This window comes from Mytilus galloprovincialis, chromosome 2 (genome assembly GCF_965363235.1).
Source record: "Mytilus galloprovincialis chromosome 2, xbMytGall1.hap1.1, whole genome shotgun sequence".
Lineage (NCBI taxonomy): Eukaryota > Metazoa > Mollusca > Bivalvia > Mytilida > Mytilidae > Mytilus > Mytilus galloprovincialis.
In genome coordinates this window covers 52,189,531-52,206,978 of record NC_134839.1, presented here as the reverse complement: position 1 = coordinate 52,206,978, position 17,448 = coordinate 52,189,531, and the positions used below count along the sequence as shown (strand labels likewise).

At 31.0% G+C, this 17,448-nt stretch overlaps 2 protein-coding genes across 2 annotated transcripts in view; both read right to left on the bottom strand.

The window, feature by feature from the left end:
- The window catches only part of LOC143062059 (uncharacterized), a 55,031-nt gene extending 52,503 nt beyond the window's left edge, over positions 1–2,528 (bottom strand). Inside the window, exon 1 of the mRNA XM_076233906.1 lies at positions 1,316–2,528. Within this exon, the coding sequence (XP_076090021.1) occupies positions 1,316–1,995 (680 nt within the window). The 5' untranslated portion in view covers positions 1,996–2,528. The remainder of the gene's footprint in view (positions 1–1,315) is intronic.
- Positions 2,529–5,642: 3,114 nt separating this feature from the next.
- The window catches only part of LOC143062058 (uncharacterized), a 46,504-nt gene continuing 34,698 nt past the window's right edge, over positions 5,643–17,448 (bottom strand). Inside the window, exons 7-12 of the mRNA XM_076233905.1 lie at positions 16,032–16,139; positions 10,943–12,373; positions 9,990–10,064; positions 7,879–8,278; positions 6,785–7,011; positions 5,643–5,803 (exon numbers count right to left, since the gene is read on the bottom strand). Of these exons, the coding sequence (XP_076090020.1) occupies positions 5,643–5,803; positions 6,785–7,011; positions 7,879–8,278; positions 9,990–10,064; positions 10,943–12,373; positions 16,032–16,139 (2,402 nt within the window). The remainder of the gene's footprint in view (positions 5,804–6,784; positions 7,012–7,878; positions 8,279–9,989; positions 10,065–10,942; positions 12,374–16,031; positions 16,140–17,448) is intronic.

Sequence of the window (17,448 nt, the reverse complement as noted above, 5' to 3'; positions counted from 1 at the left end):
TTGGCTGATATTGTACAAATAAATTTCAGTACACTTTTTTATTACGTCAATTGGAATTATCTCCCTTATTTATATCGTCAATTAAAAAAATATGTTGCTTTATAGTCCATTTTTTTTCTTCACATTTTTAGATCAAATATCTGAAATATATTTGGGTCATATTGTCCTACTATTGAATTTTAATATTATAATATGTATTATAACAAAATCAGGATAAATTTGTTACACAGTGTTCATTTGTCCTAATACGGAATTTATTAGGTCAATGAAATTCTCGTATTAGGATAATTGCACACTGTGTAACTAATATACTCATGAATGGAAAATGTTGAATAAAGTTTAGTCAAATCAATATATGTGCACCTGCCTGCAGGCTAAATTAGTAACAGAAGAACATGATATTGTCAAAAGAAGGTTAAACGGAACAATAGACATGAACTTTAAGGTAAAGTAGTGGTAAAATCCAGTGTGCTATTATATGACCCGAAAGTTATACTATTTTTTAAAATTTTTATTGAGAAAGAGCAGGTACGATATTTTTTGTATGTATTGTCTACAAGTAATGCTCAACGAAATAACTGTATTCTGAGCCAGTATAAATATAAAATAGTAATTTTACTGACAACACAACTGCAAAAAAAAACGAACCACCAAGAGTAAAATAAAAAGTATGCAAAACACATAATTAAATAAATAAACATGCAGATTGAGAAAACGAACTCCTTAAAAAATTCTGGGTTGGTCTTTGGTGTTCATAAAAGGTTATCAAACATTTATATAATAAATAATAATGTTAAACTGTTCAGGTTGTGCTTAACTTTAGTTGGTTCTTACTTATGCAATTCCGAACCAATGTGACACATAAATACAATACATAGAGGCATTCCTATGGTATATTTAACATGTTTAAAAAAAATATTCCATAGAATTAAAAACCTAAGATGTAAAAATATTCTACTATAAAAAACTTTAAATGTTCACATATTTCAAAAAATCAGAATTAAAACTTCGAGCTCGAAAACAGGGATTTGAGCTCTTGTACTGACCACTGTTTAGTCATCGGCAAAGTAGCCCGCTGTCATGAACGAAAATGCTACGTTTTATTGAAAAATCTTATTTTTATCTATTTATTACATTGTATTTAAAGCAATATTTTAGATATAATCTGTACATTTCAAAGCATTTTTCAAAACATGTTTACATCTCGGCTCAGTTAAACTAACAATGTTTTTGTTTATAGATGGACAGGGGTAACTACATGACCCTCCTCCCAATAACACATAGCAGCGTCTTTGGAATTAGAGTCATTCTTTACCTTACAAATATAGAGCGGCTAATTCTCTTTGCCTCATCCTTGTTTTCAATAGTAAACGTTCCTGTTATTTCTCCACCTAAGACATTCTGTACATCGAAATCATCTTGAGTATAGGCTACAAAGTCATTATTTTCTTCACTAGAGGAGAACGGCATATAATACACGTAACTTTTTTCCATTGATCTGTCAAAACCACAAACAACCTCTAATACATCTATCAAACTACTGCTTCCCCAATAATTATGTGTGGCATTGATTGAGTATGTCTCGTCAAAAACAGGGGCTTGCAATTCACACATACTAGTGGTTTGACGATTCATGAATGTGTTTCTATTCACAGATACAACATGGTAGGATTTAAGATTAAGACAAGAGTCTGTAAAAGTATTATCCTTGAATATATTCTCAAAAATTCTAATTTCATTTTTTAACTCAGAATTTACAGAATATGAGTTGGGAGAAATTTTTAAAATATCTTTTGCAGTGTTATTAATAAAAGTGTTCTCTACTACATCTAAAGAATCTTTATTCCCCAGGACAAGGTTAATCAATGTTTCAGATATTTCCTTGTTGTTGTTGAAAATATTATGGCTAATGTCTATATTTGCAGCATCCTTATAGTTATTAGTTACATAAAGATAAAGAACGCGTCTCTCAAAATTAAACTTATTAAACTTCATGTTAAAAGTGAAACTTCCAGAAGTATAACTGCTCTGAGCTAAATAAATTCCATATTTCTGGTTGTATGAAAATGTGTTGTTCAGAAAAGTAACATTGAATCCTAAGATAGGTAATTGTCTATGTGTTATTCTACATGCGCCAAATGAAAGAAAGTTAATGGGACTGTTTTCTGTTACAAAACAGGATTCAAGTACAATTTTGTTTGTTGCAAGAACCTCTAGAGCAAACAATGTATTTCTTTGTAACGTTGATGACTTTATGAAAACAGCTCCACCTTTAGACTGCTCTACATACACACCACATCGAGTATTTTCTTTGATTAGGCAGTCTTCGATTACCGTTTCGATATAAGCATGTACGCTGAATCCACGTCCATCATTCTGGTACACATTACATTTTGAGATAATAATTTTTGTTACAGTTATTTTGTCTGCTGAATTTATTTGTAATCCATTTTTCTTATTATTCGCTGCCGTAAATTCCTCAAATATTGAACAAGATACATTTCCATTTGTTTGCTGCAGGTTGATAGTAAATCCATGTCATTTAGAAAAGGTGGATGAAATATTTTTCATTTCAGCATAATTTCTTTTCAATACAATGCCTTCTAGAGTCCCATTTACATGTAAATAACATAAGGAGGTTGGGTAAGTTCCTGAAAGTATATTTATTAACATTTAGAAAGAATATATAGTTGACTTACCGCAAATGGATCAAGGCTCGGCCGATGTATATAGTCAAGAGTGTTGTGAAGATTTTTCTGCTCAAGTCATCTTAACTTGCTACGGTAAGTGTGGTTAACGTCATATGAGCTTATTTTTATTTTTCACTTTTTTAAATGCCATACTTTTAGTCAAATACCAAATGTGGCAAATAAAGTAAAACATTTAACGCGAGAGTTAACTATAACAAATAATATGGTAAATTGTCATTTGGGTCAACCCATTCCCTCCCTCATTTACTGTTATATTTGGTCAATATAAACATTTGAAAATGGTGTTAGGAATATAAAATGTAATTGTAATGGTAATATCGACATGTTACGTCTTTATATTGTTTTACAGTGTATAGTCTATCAAGATGTAGGATATATTTATATACATATATCTTACATATAGTTTGATATTTGTTGTTTCTCATCTGTATTTGGTAACGTGTTTTCAAATATGTATTTTGTACTTTTCACTATTTTGACATATTGACACGACGTCACTTTTTAAAATTGATATTGACTCAATAGTACCAATATAATAACACAGAGTCAATATCATTTCCAAAATTATTAACATCGAGTCAATATCATTTTAAAACTAACAATATTAACATAAATTAATAACGTTATATATGGACCTCTGTAAGTTTATATTAATCCTCGGACTTCGTCCTCGGTCAACATAATCTGAACAAGTCCATGTGTAACATAATGACCTCTTCGAAAGTCCAAAATTGATAAATATTAAAGCCAGTTTATATGATAATTAGGTTAATTACCGTTTGCTCATTGGAAATTGGTTTCTTCTAAAGAAAAAAAGTTATTCAATTGACATAGATACAAACATTGAAATACAACATTCCATACATGTTTGTTACTTGATATTTAATTCTGAGAAAACGAATGATAACAATTTTTAGAACATACATAGAATTCTTAAACCAGCAGGTGTGTATAATATCCGTCGTCACCTGTGAAACAGATATTCCCTAACGGTCAACCAAATCAAAATGGCGTATGTAAAATTTTCGACGAGATAATTTCAACTGAAACTCTTGGTTCCTTGTAGGCAGCAACCCTCTGACAAGGAAATTTTGACAATTAATGCAAGCTTTGGAATATCATATCAACTATGAGATATATACTCCATATGCAGATGTTCCTTGAAGGTTGCTTCAAAGAAATGAAAAGTTCACAATTGGGAAGCTGAAATCATCGTTTTTTGTTCTGAACCGGCCCCCTTTGTCATTCATTAAATGCAATGCAATAAAGCAGACTCAACTGCATCTGTTTTTTTCATGTTTAGTGCGGTTAATGCTTTAATCAAAATAGTCACTTAACTTAATGAATTATTAAGTGAAAGGTCATCATCTATATAGCGGAATGTGAGGTAAAAGGACAATGTTAACTTCTTTTTTTTCCTACTCAAGAAGCTCCCGTGTGCAGTCAGTTTCTTGGGAATAAAGGAAAAAGTCGACAAGAAGAGGATCACAGTTGGTTCCAATGGAAATTCCGATTGTTTGTTAAAAAACACATCCGCAAACGCAAACACATAGGTTGTCAACCACAAAATCAAGTATCTTGATAATGCCAGCTTCAGAGAGTATTTTGATAAAATCAGAGTGATTTTTTGTTATTTGTCCCTCACAAAGACAATATACTTTTATCTACGTTGACCATTCTTTTTTATGAAGCAATGAAGGATCAGTTCTGTTATTATTTTTCTTTTAGTTTCGAAGTTGGAGTACTCTGACAAATCTTTGGTATTTTTTAGTACCAGTTTGAACATCACATACATTCAAAACGAAAAAAGGCACAATGAACAGCCATATAAACTGAACCATAAAAAAACAAGGGGTAATCTCAGGTGCTACGGAAGGATAAGCAGATCTTGCTCAATATGTGGCACAACTCCTGTTGCTCACGTAAATTTAAACCCGGTGATAAATCTTATTCAGTAGATCAAAATTGAACAATAAGGCGTGATTGTGGTTACGACAATTGAAACGTATTGGCATGAAGTTATAAAATGAAAAACTGAGAGTATTAAATGATTTTAAAATTGGAAGTCCGGACTTCCACATTTTATCATGGTGCCAGAAAAACACAAAATCAGTATTAGATCAAAGCAGCTTGAAAAATTTAAAGTTAAAACATGGACACGTGACCTTGAATGTAGATACTGGACACAAAATTAGTAGGATCTTCAAAGTTGACATGGCTCATTTTGCTACTATAATATATGATCCAAATGAAGAGTCTCTTTGTACTACGTATTATGAAGTGGACAGTTCAGAATCATTTTCAGTAGTTACAGATAATAGCTTTGATATAAAAAAAATATAGGTATATATATCAGGATATCAAATTCATGTCAGAAGTGTTTGTTCCAATAATTAGGGTACTTTAAAATGTTTTGATCCTCAATGGTCTTCAATTTCGTACTTTATTTGGCCTTTTTAACTTTTTTTGATTGGAGCCTCACTGATGAGTCTTTTGTAGACGAAACGCGTGTTTGGCGCAAATACAAAATTTCCATCTTGGTATCTATGATGAGTTTATTATCTATACTTGGTAAATAGTTAATTATACACAGCCATATTGCATATATGATTTAAGAAATATTACTTGTCCGACTTATTATAAAAAGTAATATTTCATAAAATGGGAAAAGTAAGGTTAGAAACAAGATACACCAATTATTATAGTACAAAGTTCTAAGACAGCATAAATGTATGCGCTTAAAGTTTTCTATAAACTTATGCCACTTGTTACCATGAACAAAGTTTATGCGATGAAAAAACAAATGCATTTTGAACATCTCTGATTTCAAATATGGTTGGAACACAAAACAGTATTCACGTTATATACACTATTCTTAAGGTTTATTTCATTATCTCCGTATTCCTTTAGCAATTGCAAGATACATCATAATTATTGGTAATAAAATATAGACTCTCTTTCCCTTATACATAGATGTATAGAAACAAACAGACCTTCTGCAGTGTTTATGTCTATTCCACGCCATGCTTCTCCGTAAACTGATTCCAACATCATGACAGGCATTACAGTGCTTCCATTTACTATCAAGGTACCTGCAGTATAGTATAAAAAGTGAGTTTATAAATTCTAAAATAACGTAACAATTTTCTGTACATAAGGACAGTTTACAAGGAAACACATGGTACATAATGACTTACATATATGAAAAAGCATTTGATGTCATACACAACCGTCCCACCACACATCAATGAACAAATAGACATATTAATATAATAAGGTTTGGTATGATTGATAATAGGACAACTGGCCATAGACCAAAGGAAATAAATGTGAACAATTCCAGGTTACCTTAAATTCTTTAACAATGCGCGAAACTTATACCGTATTGTAATTTATATATTTGTTAAGAGTAGAAGCTCTTTTCAGATTCAAAGTGTACTGTGAAGCAGTACTGTCCAGGGGTCATAATCGTTTTTACATCGCAATACCAAATGAAATATAATGAAATATAAATATTCTACCTCCATAAAATTTAACTAACATGAGCAAAAGTACACTGATGATTTTAACTTTTTGACTCATTTGTAGATCAATCATCTGATAACAGAAACGTCATTTAGGGTAATAACTTCGAGAAGTAGTCATCTGAAAATTTTGGTCAAAATGGACAGTGGGACGATCTTGACATTCTAATCATCTTTGCAATTGGCATAGGCCACTCTATCAATAACAATCTTTTAAATATTAGCTATTTTGTACATATTTCTCCTAGCCCTTTTTTAGTTGGTAGCCATGTTGGGAGAAGGATGAAACCATGGGACATATTTTTCAAATATTTGCTTGTAATGTTTTTTATCCATTTTTGTTTAAAATCTGTCTGCAAATGAACGAAGAGCAACAATACAAGTACTATTTAGTTGACTTTCTATTAAATCTTAGTTTTTCCATGAGATGTTTTTCTGCATCCGCATCCAAAATCGTTTTTTTAAGATTTCATATGTAAAATTTAAAACCATCAATGAAAATTTAAAAAAATGTTATCTATAGTTATGTTTTAACTCGTAGATTCTTACCCACAACATTAATTCCAAAATCTTTATTGAATAATAATGTAACGCCAGGATCTAAAGTTAGAGTATCAAATTCTCCAACTTCGATGTTTGCTGTCACCCTATATGGACTTCTGTCAGCTTTCAATGTAAGTTCACCATTCACTCGACCTCCAACTTCTCCAGTAATGCTGATGAATGGTGGTTCTTCATTTTGGATATCAGAGAAATTTCTGGATCCAAGATATGGTCTGAACAAAACATCCAAGAGCGTGTCATCATAATTCTTATCATAAATCTTTTGACCGATTTCCTTCACATTAGTCGTTCCCCAAAAATTCAGAGAAGCATTTACTATTTCATTCTGATACTGAGCGGCTGAGTTTATCTTGATATTAAATGTACCATTAGGATTCTCAAAAATGTTATGGAAAATGAACATATTTGGTGATCTGAACAGTAATATGGTGTTTAGATTGTTTTGAAAAATATTCCGAAGGAGTAAAATAGGAGGAACATTTACATTCGGTTGTAACAAATTTAAAACGGCAGTTGATCCAACATTTTCAACAAACAAATTGTCAGATATTGTCAAATTTAAATCAGAATTATGTACATCTATTTTCACACAGTCTATGCCTTGGTGAAACGTATTCTCCGATATGAAAGTTACACCTACATTTCCATATATATAAACAGCATAATTTTTTACTGATGTAAAATAGTTGCCTTTTATTTCAAACAAATGATGAGCATATGAACGATACATGTTCAAATACATACCATACCGATTTATAGCCAAAGGACTATGTGTAAAAAAATTATCATACACATTGAAGAAATGAATTTGACCATTAGAGTACCGTCCATATATATGTACATCATAGCCTGAGCTCAAACCATTAAATGAATTATGAAAAATATTGATATTTCTTTCTAAATCCGTACTTAATTTTGAACTCTTGCTGCAAGTCAATTGAAAATCAAAAGATTTTTCTGCCATTCTAAATATGTTTTGTGTAACGTTAATATTAGTAGCTTGGGTTCTAATATAAACGTTCTTTGAATAGGCATAGGAACAGTAAAATGAAGAATTTCTTATTAGTGAATTCAAATACCCAGAACAAGAATTAATATTAATTTGATAATAGTTATATAATGTATATGTCCCATATGAATTCAGATTACTTCCAAATAAATCAAATGATATATTAGTGATCCTGTCTTGTGTTTGTAGCTCAGAAATTTCAAATATTTTTCCAGTGTTGCTGGAAAAGATGCTGTTATCATCTCTTATGACAATACTATTAGATTTTCTGAATTCAACTTTAAGCATTTCGTTGTTGACAGTAATGTTACTATTTCTGAAGTATATATCTAGCTCTCCAATTAATTCATCAGCTACGAGAAAATTATCCGTATTCCAAACTGTTATACTATCTATGTTGACATCACAACTTTCCAAAACTTCTATACACATTTCTGCATCTCTTAATGTAACATTTTTGAGGTGTAATCCTATAGCAAAAAAATGGATTAAAGTAAACTGTATGTAATTCTAATAGATATAGGAAGATGTGGTGTGAGTGCCAATGAGACAACTCCCAATCCAAATAACATTTGAAAAAAAATAAACCATTATAGGTCAATGTACGGCCTTCAACACGGAGCATTGGCTCACACCGAACAACAAGCTAAAAAGGGCCCCAAAATTACTAGTGTTAAACCATTCAAACGGGAAAACCAACGGTCTAATACCATCATATGCATTATTTATTAGTCCCAGACTAAATTAATAATACACGTTAAAATATAATGATAAATGATCTTCAAAGAAATTGATACAGATAACCAAACTAGCTGGTGTACTTCAGCATTAGTGTACAATGGACATCACAATCAAAGTCGAAGTTACTGTCTGATTTTCTAGTAAGCATTTCATTTAAACGTTTATGTAATAATAACATTCATTCCATTGTTAAGAATTTTTAACAAGTATACATATGTATCATTGTTGGGCTCAAGTTGAGACGAATTATATATACACACACACACGTAACTTTAGTCCAACAATGATAGATTTTCGAATTTGCAAATTTAAAGAAAAATTTAAAGATCAATCAGAGAGACGAACTACATATATACTAGTCAACAAAAGTAACGATAAAAAGTGTGAACTCCAATTTATCATTAAATATAACAAATAGGAGCAACTGTTAGACTATCTAATGGGAAACATTCATTTGCAAAGCAAATGCACATGATTAAAAGAATCTGACCGAATTTGAAAGTGAGAAAATTCCATGGTAATGAACACAGGGATCAAATTTTTTTTTGCGGGAAATGATGAAAAAAGTCGACACTTAATTTCGAATTAGGAATTCAAATATCTGCAAATGCATTTCGTCAAAAAATCATAGACAAAATTAAGGACGAAACGTTTCAAAGGAGAAATTTTTTTGCTTATTAAAATCAAGTACTTGGCAAACATGTTCGTTATTTTGACATAATAAAATTGAACTTTGGATTCATCATGAAAAACCATTTTGTTGACTTATTTGTATCACATAAAATCATCCACATGTAGGTAAAACGATGATTGACATTTCGTTTTGTCTTAAACATGAATTAAATAGACTCAGACAAATCGTTATGACACAATAAGTACGTGAATGTCTATTGATATGTATGTTTATGTCTGGACCATCGACAGTCTTCGTATGATATCTCGAGTGGTAATGAGATGGCGTCTAGTCTAGAATACGCACGAAAATATGATAAATTATAACGAGTTAATGCATTGCAGAATTATTATTTTTTTTTTACTTTATGATTTTTTAGATAAACGTTTAAATATGTTATAAATCAAATATGATAATTTCAGTCAAATCGAGTATCATGAATTTGACAAATAATGCCCTTAATTAAAAGTTATGAACATGTCAATGGTACATGTTTTGTCAATATGAATGATACGCCGAGTTTATTCTTATAAAAGAAAGATCTTAGTCAAATGTGCACGTTTTGGGGATCGATCATTCATCACAAGAGACATAATTAATAGTAGAAAAATTTAAACACTTTTTTACGTCAGAACTCTAAGAATAGGAAGAAAAATTTATGCAGGTATTATTTTCGCGAAAAATAAACCTCACACGAAAAGTCCAATATACATATTTATATTTAAAAGAATGATACACAAATTATAGAATATGACACTGTTTCTTACCTTTCTCGTATATGTGAAACCCAGTCCATTTAAGGTCTCGACCCTGTAGTTCAGAGTTTGTAATTTCTAACTTTCCTGCAAAATTATATATTACATAGACAGTATCATGGTAAAGTTTCAAATGGCAAATTTTATTTTTCTGCAAATATTCAAAATGGCTGCCGCACTGAGTACATCTTGAAAAATATAAAAGTTATCACATTAATACAAGCAGATATAATCTGAAACAAATCCAATGTGACGTAAAATAATCGGACCGTTTAGCAAACAGCTAAAAAAAGCTTAATAGTTGCTTTTAGACCATTTTTATAATTCCCGCGTTTTTTTTAAATCAGTTCTTAATGAAAGTAGGTCTTCCTATTTTAATTTATTTATTTTGTAACTGTTATCTTGCTTTATAATTGGAACATCTTACATATCCATCTGACGGTGACATTATATCCAAAGCCCTCACCATAAAGTCTTGTATGTACTCCTATTCTTTTTTTTTTTTTAGTTTGTTTTAATTTTGTTGTTCAAAATTTATCGTTATCGTAAACGTTTTCAAGATTATACTCCAAAACACAGAAATTTCTTTCAATTTAATATTCCGCGGGGCAAGAACTCAAAATAGGGTTGTATGATAGGACTGAAAATTTTGTGGCAGATAAATCTGAACATGCAACTCATTTTAATTCATATCAGTTTTGCTTTGACTGATTTATGTTTTAAGATTTTAGCCAAAACACGCATTTTTTTATGGACAAGAATAAAAAAAAACACAGCATACTAGATGCCTTAAAGATCATACAGCACAAATTTGGCTGGAAACGGTCCACTGGTTTCAGGGAAAATTATCTTTGACAAAGTTTTTACTGGTCGCAAATGCATGTCAAAAACTCACATGGCCTTTTTTGTCAGATGAGATCAAAATAAAAAGTAGAACTATCATTGTCAATAATTGTATAGCATACCATAACTCCTCATTCCTCTGTCCTGACTGAAATTAAAGGATGCTTTGGATATCTGTACATCTCCATTTTCTGCAATTAGTATACTTCTGTTTACAATAAATGTACTGTCCTCTGGAAAAAGCAGGGGAACTGAACTATCAAAAATACCTTCAATTATGTATACATTTTCGTCTGATTGTTGAATAAATTCAAAAGCATTAGATATGTTAAGCGTTGAAAGCATTGTGATGTCTATGTAAAACTGTTCTACAGTTACCAGCGCAACTCTCGAGTCAACAAAAAAGTCACAAATCTTTGACTTGATAGTATCTGTGTCTGTTTCACCCCAAAAATTATAACTGGCTGAAATTGCATGAGTTCTGTTGAATATACTTTCAACCTTGATGTAACATGGCGTTAAAAGGTTGTCAATAAATTTATTCTGGGAGAAAATGTGTTCAACTCCATCTTTAATGTCTACAAGAGAATACATCAAGCAACTTTGCACACTATTTCTAGTAAAATTCAATCTAGCATTAGATATTGTTATAAGGGAAGTTTTGCTATTACTTGACACTTTGGTGTTGTTCATGAATACATTTCCTTGGATATTGATCGGCATAATACTGTCAGGTCCATTAACGGATATTACAGCATACGAGTTCCTGAATGTATTACCAAATACCTCCAAATCTGATTGATGTCCTACTTTACTGAGTCCTATTACTGGATACCATCCACGACAGTTATGGAAACTGTTGCCAATTATACTGATGCTTACCTCCCCTGAATGATATACCTCAACAGATGATCGATCAAAGTTACTTTCAAACGTTGTGTTGATAATCGTAAGGACGGAAAAGTAACAATAATAACAGTCCATATAAACTGATTGTAATCTATTGTTAGATAACTCGGAGTTCATAATAGTGATATTTTCTGTGTAAGAGCTTGCATATCGTCGATACGGTCTATAGGAATAAATTCCAATTGATCCAGTATGACCTTTAATAATGGTGTTATTAACGAAAATACTAGCACGGCCCGTTGAACCGGAATATATACCATGATTGGAGTTACGTTCAATAGAAGACATGTCTATATAAAAACGTGAAAAAACATCATTTAATGCTCTGTTGTACCAATTACCAATGTGTATCCCATATCCAGAACTTAGACTTATATTACATTTTTTTATGAAGAGTGATGATTTTTCTGTCGTTCCTTGAAACTGTATTCCATATTGATTGTAGATGAATTCTGAGTTTCGGATTTTGAATGTTGTTTCCGGAATAAATTCTTCTTTTGTTACAGTTAAATTAATGCCTTCACTGACTCTTAATGCAGTATTACATGAATAGAAAGTGCCAAAATTTATATCCATGTCTTCACTGGTTCCTTGTACACATATGTCTCCTTGTCTTATAACTGAATGTGCTATATTTAAAGTACCTGAAATAAGATGTCATAAAATAATCATAATAAGATGGCGTCATTAAATAATCATAATAAGATGGAGTCACAAAATAATCATAATAAGATGGAGTCATAAAATAATCATAATAAAAATAGATGTGGAAATATTGCCCATTAGACAACTACCAACCAGTGACCAAAAAAAATGGAAGTAAGCAATTATACGTCCTCACATGACCATCAACATTTAAATACAAGTTTCCCTCATTCGGATTAACATAGATACTATAAAAACCTAATTTTCTTACTAAAGTAACAGCATTTTACATTGAATACCAGTTAGATTTTCTAAATCACAACAAAATTCACATGATGGGAGTTATTCCCCTTACTTGCTTTGTCACTGGAAGATGAATCATAAAAAGTAGATGTGTAAATGTATTGTTCACAAGTAAAGCTTGGTTCACATATTTGCCACAACTACATTTTTTTTTTTACTTAAGGTCTCTTTACCTTCGACATATCTTCAACCCAATTGAAAATGCTAAACATGAATTTTATACCTTATTCTAAAACATTGAAGATAACAACATTTAAAAATGTATAGACAAAAAAAAAGAAACATTGAATACTTAATTTTGTCAGATTCTACTCAATCACGAATTACCAAAACATCCACTATAATTGTTTTACAATAGATTGAGTATATTGGTATAACTCTATGTCCTTTCCATTGCATTAATATACCAAATAAATAAATAACATTTCATAGCTGATTCAAGCATTGTCATAAAATTCATAAGTCTACTCAAATACAACTAAAGTTGCTATTTATAAACAGTGTCACTGCAGAGAAAATATCATAAAAAACACCGCAGTTCACCTATTTAAAAAGATATTTTATATTTATGAAAGTGAACAGATGGGAACACATGAAACATTTTTAAAATAAAAAACAACAAATGAATCATTTCACTTTTTAATATATACACAACAATCATGCTGTGTAGATTGTTTATAAAGGTCAGGATCAGTAAAACATTGCCACCAAAACATGAGCAGACAAAGATTCCGATCATCAATAATAGTATAAAAAACAAGAGGCTCCTACTAGCATGAATTGTTCTCATGGTAAAAGTATTCTGTTTTGATAGTAATTTTTATCTTTATTGCAATAAATTATGTTATTTTCGGGCAATAACTTCTTAAAGCGTTATCAAATGGTTCAGTCATTTTCTGTACATTCTGTATTGCATGATCAGTTTTGCTGTTTACTGTATTTGTCTATATTTCTTAGTTCAGTAGTTCCAAAATCATGAAAATTTGTAAAAAAACTTCATTTCAAGATAATAACTCCTTTTACAAGAGACGTGTTATAATTTGGTGCAACTGGTTTTTTTTGTATATCCTATATTGTTGAACATTTTGCTACTTACAGTATATTTCTATCTGTTATAATTCTTGGGATAATTGGCAAATCCATCAACATTTGTAGACCTTCCCTTTTTTAATTTGGCTTGGAGTATTTTTGTTATATATTTTTTTTTTAAATCGTCATTTATGGACCATAACATTTTTCAGGAGTCATCAAATGGTTCTAGTTATTAACAATGTTGATAAATTTGTAATGACGTTTTGTTTTGCTTCTAGCAGTTTCTTTCGATAATATAGTTTTAAATAGTATATAGGCAGAAATATGAAAAATAGCAAACTATTGTCATTTGATTAAAGGTAATACATGTAACTCATAAAGGAGTCATCTTATAACTTTGGTGCAACCAGAAATTTGATCAATATTGTCATTCTGAGCATTTTCTCCAGTCAGATTTTCCTTAGTTTTCAAGATAAATGTCAATTAGTGCGTTTTACCCTTATATTCTTTTTCAAGCCATGTTTGTTGAATGACTTCAAAAAACCGGAAACCAACTAAATACCCTAAGTATTATTTCCCTCATGTTTGGTTAAAGTAAGTTTTTTCAAAGTTCAGATGAGATAATCTTGGAAAACATATACGAAGACAATGAACATCGGTTGACGCAAGTAAACTCATATGGAACAAGAGGGTATTCAACTGAGAAAGACTTCCAATGAATGTCATTTTCATACTGAGAAAGAGTGGTTCTGAGACAGTTGTGAATTTCTATCCTAATTATTAATCCGTTTCGAAATGTCATTTCAATATATGAATAGTTTCGACGATGTGAGCTAATCCAAACCACCAAGTAATTATTTTTTTGTTCCATTGTGAATTTGAAACTTTCAGGGATTTTTCTATGTCTTAACGCCATAAAATCTGTCCCTCATCTAGATGAAAACTCAAACTCAATCAGTAAATTCTGTAAATAACACCCCTTTATACAATTTTCGTGGTGTTTAATACAGTTGACATCCTCTTCGTTTACCCAAGATTGATCTATGTTAGACATTTTTGTCGTTTACACATGTTAAAGTCTTTGTCCAAAACGCAAAAATAGTCATTTAAGGACAACGCCTATCATTTGATAACAACTGACAATTTCATCTATACGGACATATTTGCAGTACTTGAATTGATGGTAAAATATTCAAAACAAAAGGCAATGGCACAGTAATTTGTAAAATCGTCTTTCAAGCTCTTATAAGGAGTCCGATCCACTGACGATTTCGGCCATTTAACTTATTTGTAGATCTTGTAATTTTGACCATTTTTGTTAATTAAGTTTCAATTTATCTATTTTCAAGTTATCGAGATGAAAGCCAAAATCGCAAAACATTTGTAAAAATCGTGATTATAGGGCAATAACTCTTTTAAGGAGTCGACTAATGATATGGTCCATGCTGACTTGTAAATCTTGTCATGTTGGTATTTATTTTTCTTTTTAAACATGTTAAAGTATATCTCTATCTATTAAATTATTCAAGATTCTAGACAAAAAAGTACAAAAAGAATGGTTAAATTCGTTATTCAAAAGAAGTAACTCCTATAGAAGAAGTCTGACAGATTTTAGATAAACGGACAGTAGGTAGATCTCATCGCAATATTTTGCCAGTGTCAGATTTGTCAGAATTTAAGCAGTTTTTAGTAGCAACAACTTGCATTTTACCCCTATGTTCTTTCTTCATGTCAGCCGTGTTGGTTGGCAAGCAGGTTCCTAAGACAAAGTTTTTTACAACTATATACTGAAATGATGATTACGGCCAAGAAGGTCAAATGTTAACGGACCCCGACGGACAACGACGAATCTCTACGATAGACTATGGATGCCAAGTGATGAGAATAGCGCATTGGCCTCACGAGCCAGCTGGTGAGATAAAGGGATTGTGCATGAAATTTTCAAACAATTTTCTATGTCATAACTCAATCTTTTATTTTTGATTGCATGACTATTTGGACTAACAGACAGATAGACAAGGTGTTAACCTATAGTTCCCTTTTAACTTCACAAGTACACAAGGAAAGTAAAAATATTAAGACATATTTGTTTTTTCTTCAATAGTTCAAGACATAATTCATATATCCAAAGATAATTGATTTATCAATATATTCGTTTAAAAAAAAATGACATTCTTAATTTAGTTTCATTCATCCTGATCAACATGATTTGTGAAGTGCTTTTCTGTCCTGTGATAAGTTATCAACAAAATGAGTGTTTTCATCCACAATTTATTCTATCTTCAACTATATTAAAGAAAGTTGAAACTGTAGCATAATTACCTCCTGGTTCAACTTCTATACCTTTCCATTTGTTCTTGAAGCTTGTAACAGGATAATCTGAACTAAACATTGCTGTTAATCCTGGAATTCCTTTCGTTACCAATGAGCCTTAAAACATATAAAATATATTTAATTGCTACATTCACATGGAGAAAGAGAACACCAATCACAGGTTCTGCAGTATAAAATGAATGCTGTTTCTTATCTTTAATCACAGTAATAGCAAGTGACCATCCCATTTTGCAGGAAGTGGGGAAGCAGATTTTGAATCTGAAAAATTAAAACATTAAAAGCAAAAGACAGATATTTTCTAGTGACATAGCAAACAATTGCATACGAAAAGGTCGCCGAGTTTTAATATAGATCATAGCTCGTAAAATATTCATCAAATAAAAACAACTATATAAAATTTAATGTATAATTATCACCGGAATAATAATTTATTGTTGTATAGTTATATCAATTATCGATATTTACAAAATATATTGTCATCACTTTGTTTCAAGCTATGTATTGGTTACCTAGACTACAAACAAAGTACAATGCTTATTACTAGTTTTTTACTACAATAACATAAATTATCATTTAGAGAGAAGCAAAAAAATACCAGAGGTACATTCAAACTCACAAGTCAAAAACAAACTGACCACATCATGGCCAATAAAAGTAAAAGACAAACAGACAAACAACATAGAAACCCAAAAGACTGAGCAACACGAACCCACCAAGAACTGGGGTGATCTCAGGTACTCCGGAAGGGTAAACATATCCTGCTCCAAATGTGGCATCCGTCGTTTTGCTCACGCAAGTACAACCCCGGTGATATGTCTTATTCAGTAGGTCACATTCAGGGGGATGGGACGAGATTGTAGTTACGACAAATGGAACATATCCGTCGTAATCTGTGACGGATCTGTTCCATTTTATATTAACTTTTGATATAAAGCATATAAAAATAGTGGAATTAATATTAGGAGTGTAAAATATTCATTAAATGTTTAGATAAATAACATGCCTTTGATGGTCCTTTTAATTTTGTTGACAGTTTTGACTTTTCAACAATTTACACTTCTACACAATCTTATCAGACAAAAGTTTTCCTTTTTAATTAAATTGTCGTTTAAAAAACTGATTCCCAGTTCATTTGTTGCAAATCGCACAAAGCGTTTTTCTGTAATGAGACAGTTGATAACAGTATGCTAGATATGCTTTCTGGACATGTGTTATGAGATGATAAACGCTTTATTATTTTCCTTGACAACATACTTTAATAGCAGACTTTTTCTTTTTCTGTTACGATTACCAGTTTATGGCCAAACTAAGTAAAGAACAGCCAAACTTCCGTTAAATTTATCAATTCAAAACACGTACCGTTATCTTCAGGATATTTTTGTTAAATAATCAAAAATTCCCTGAA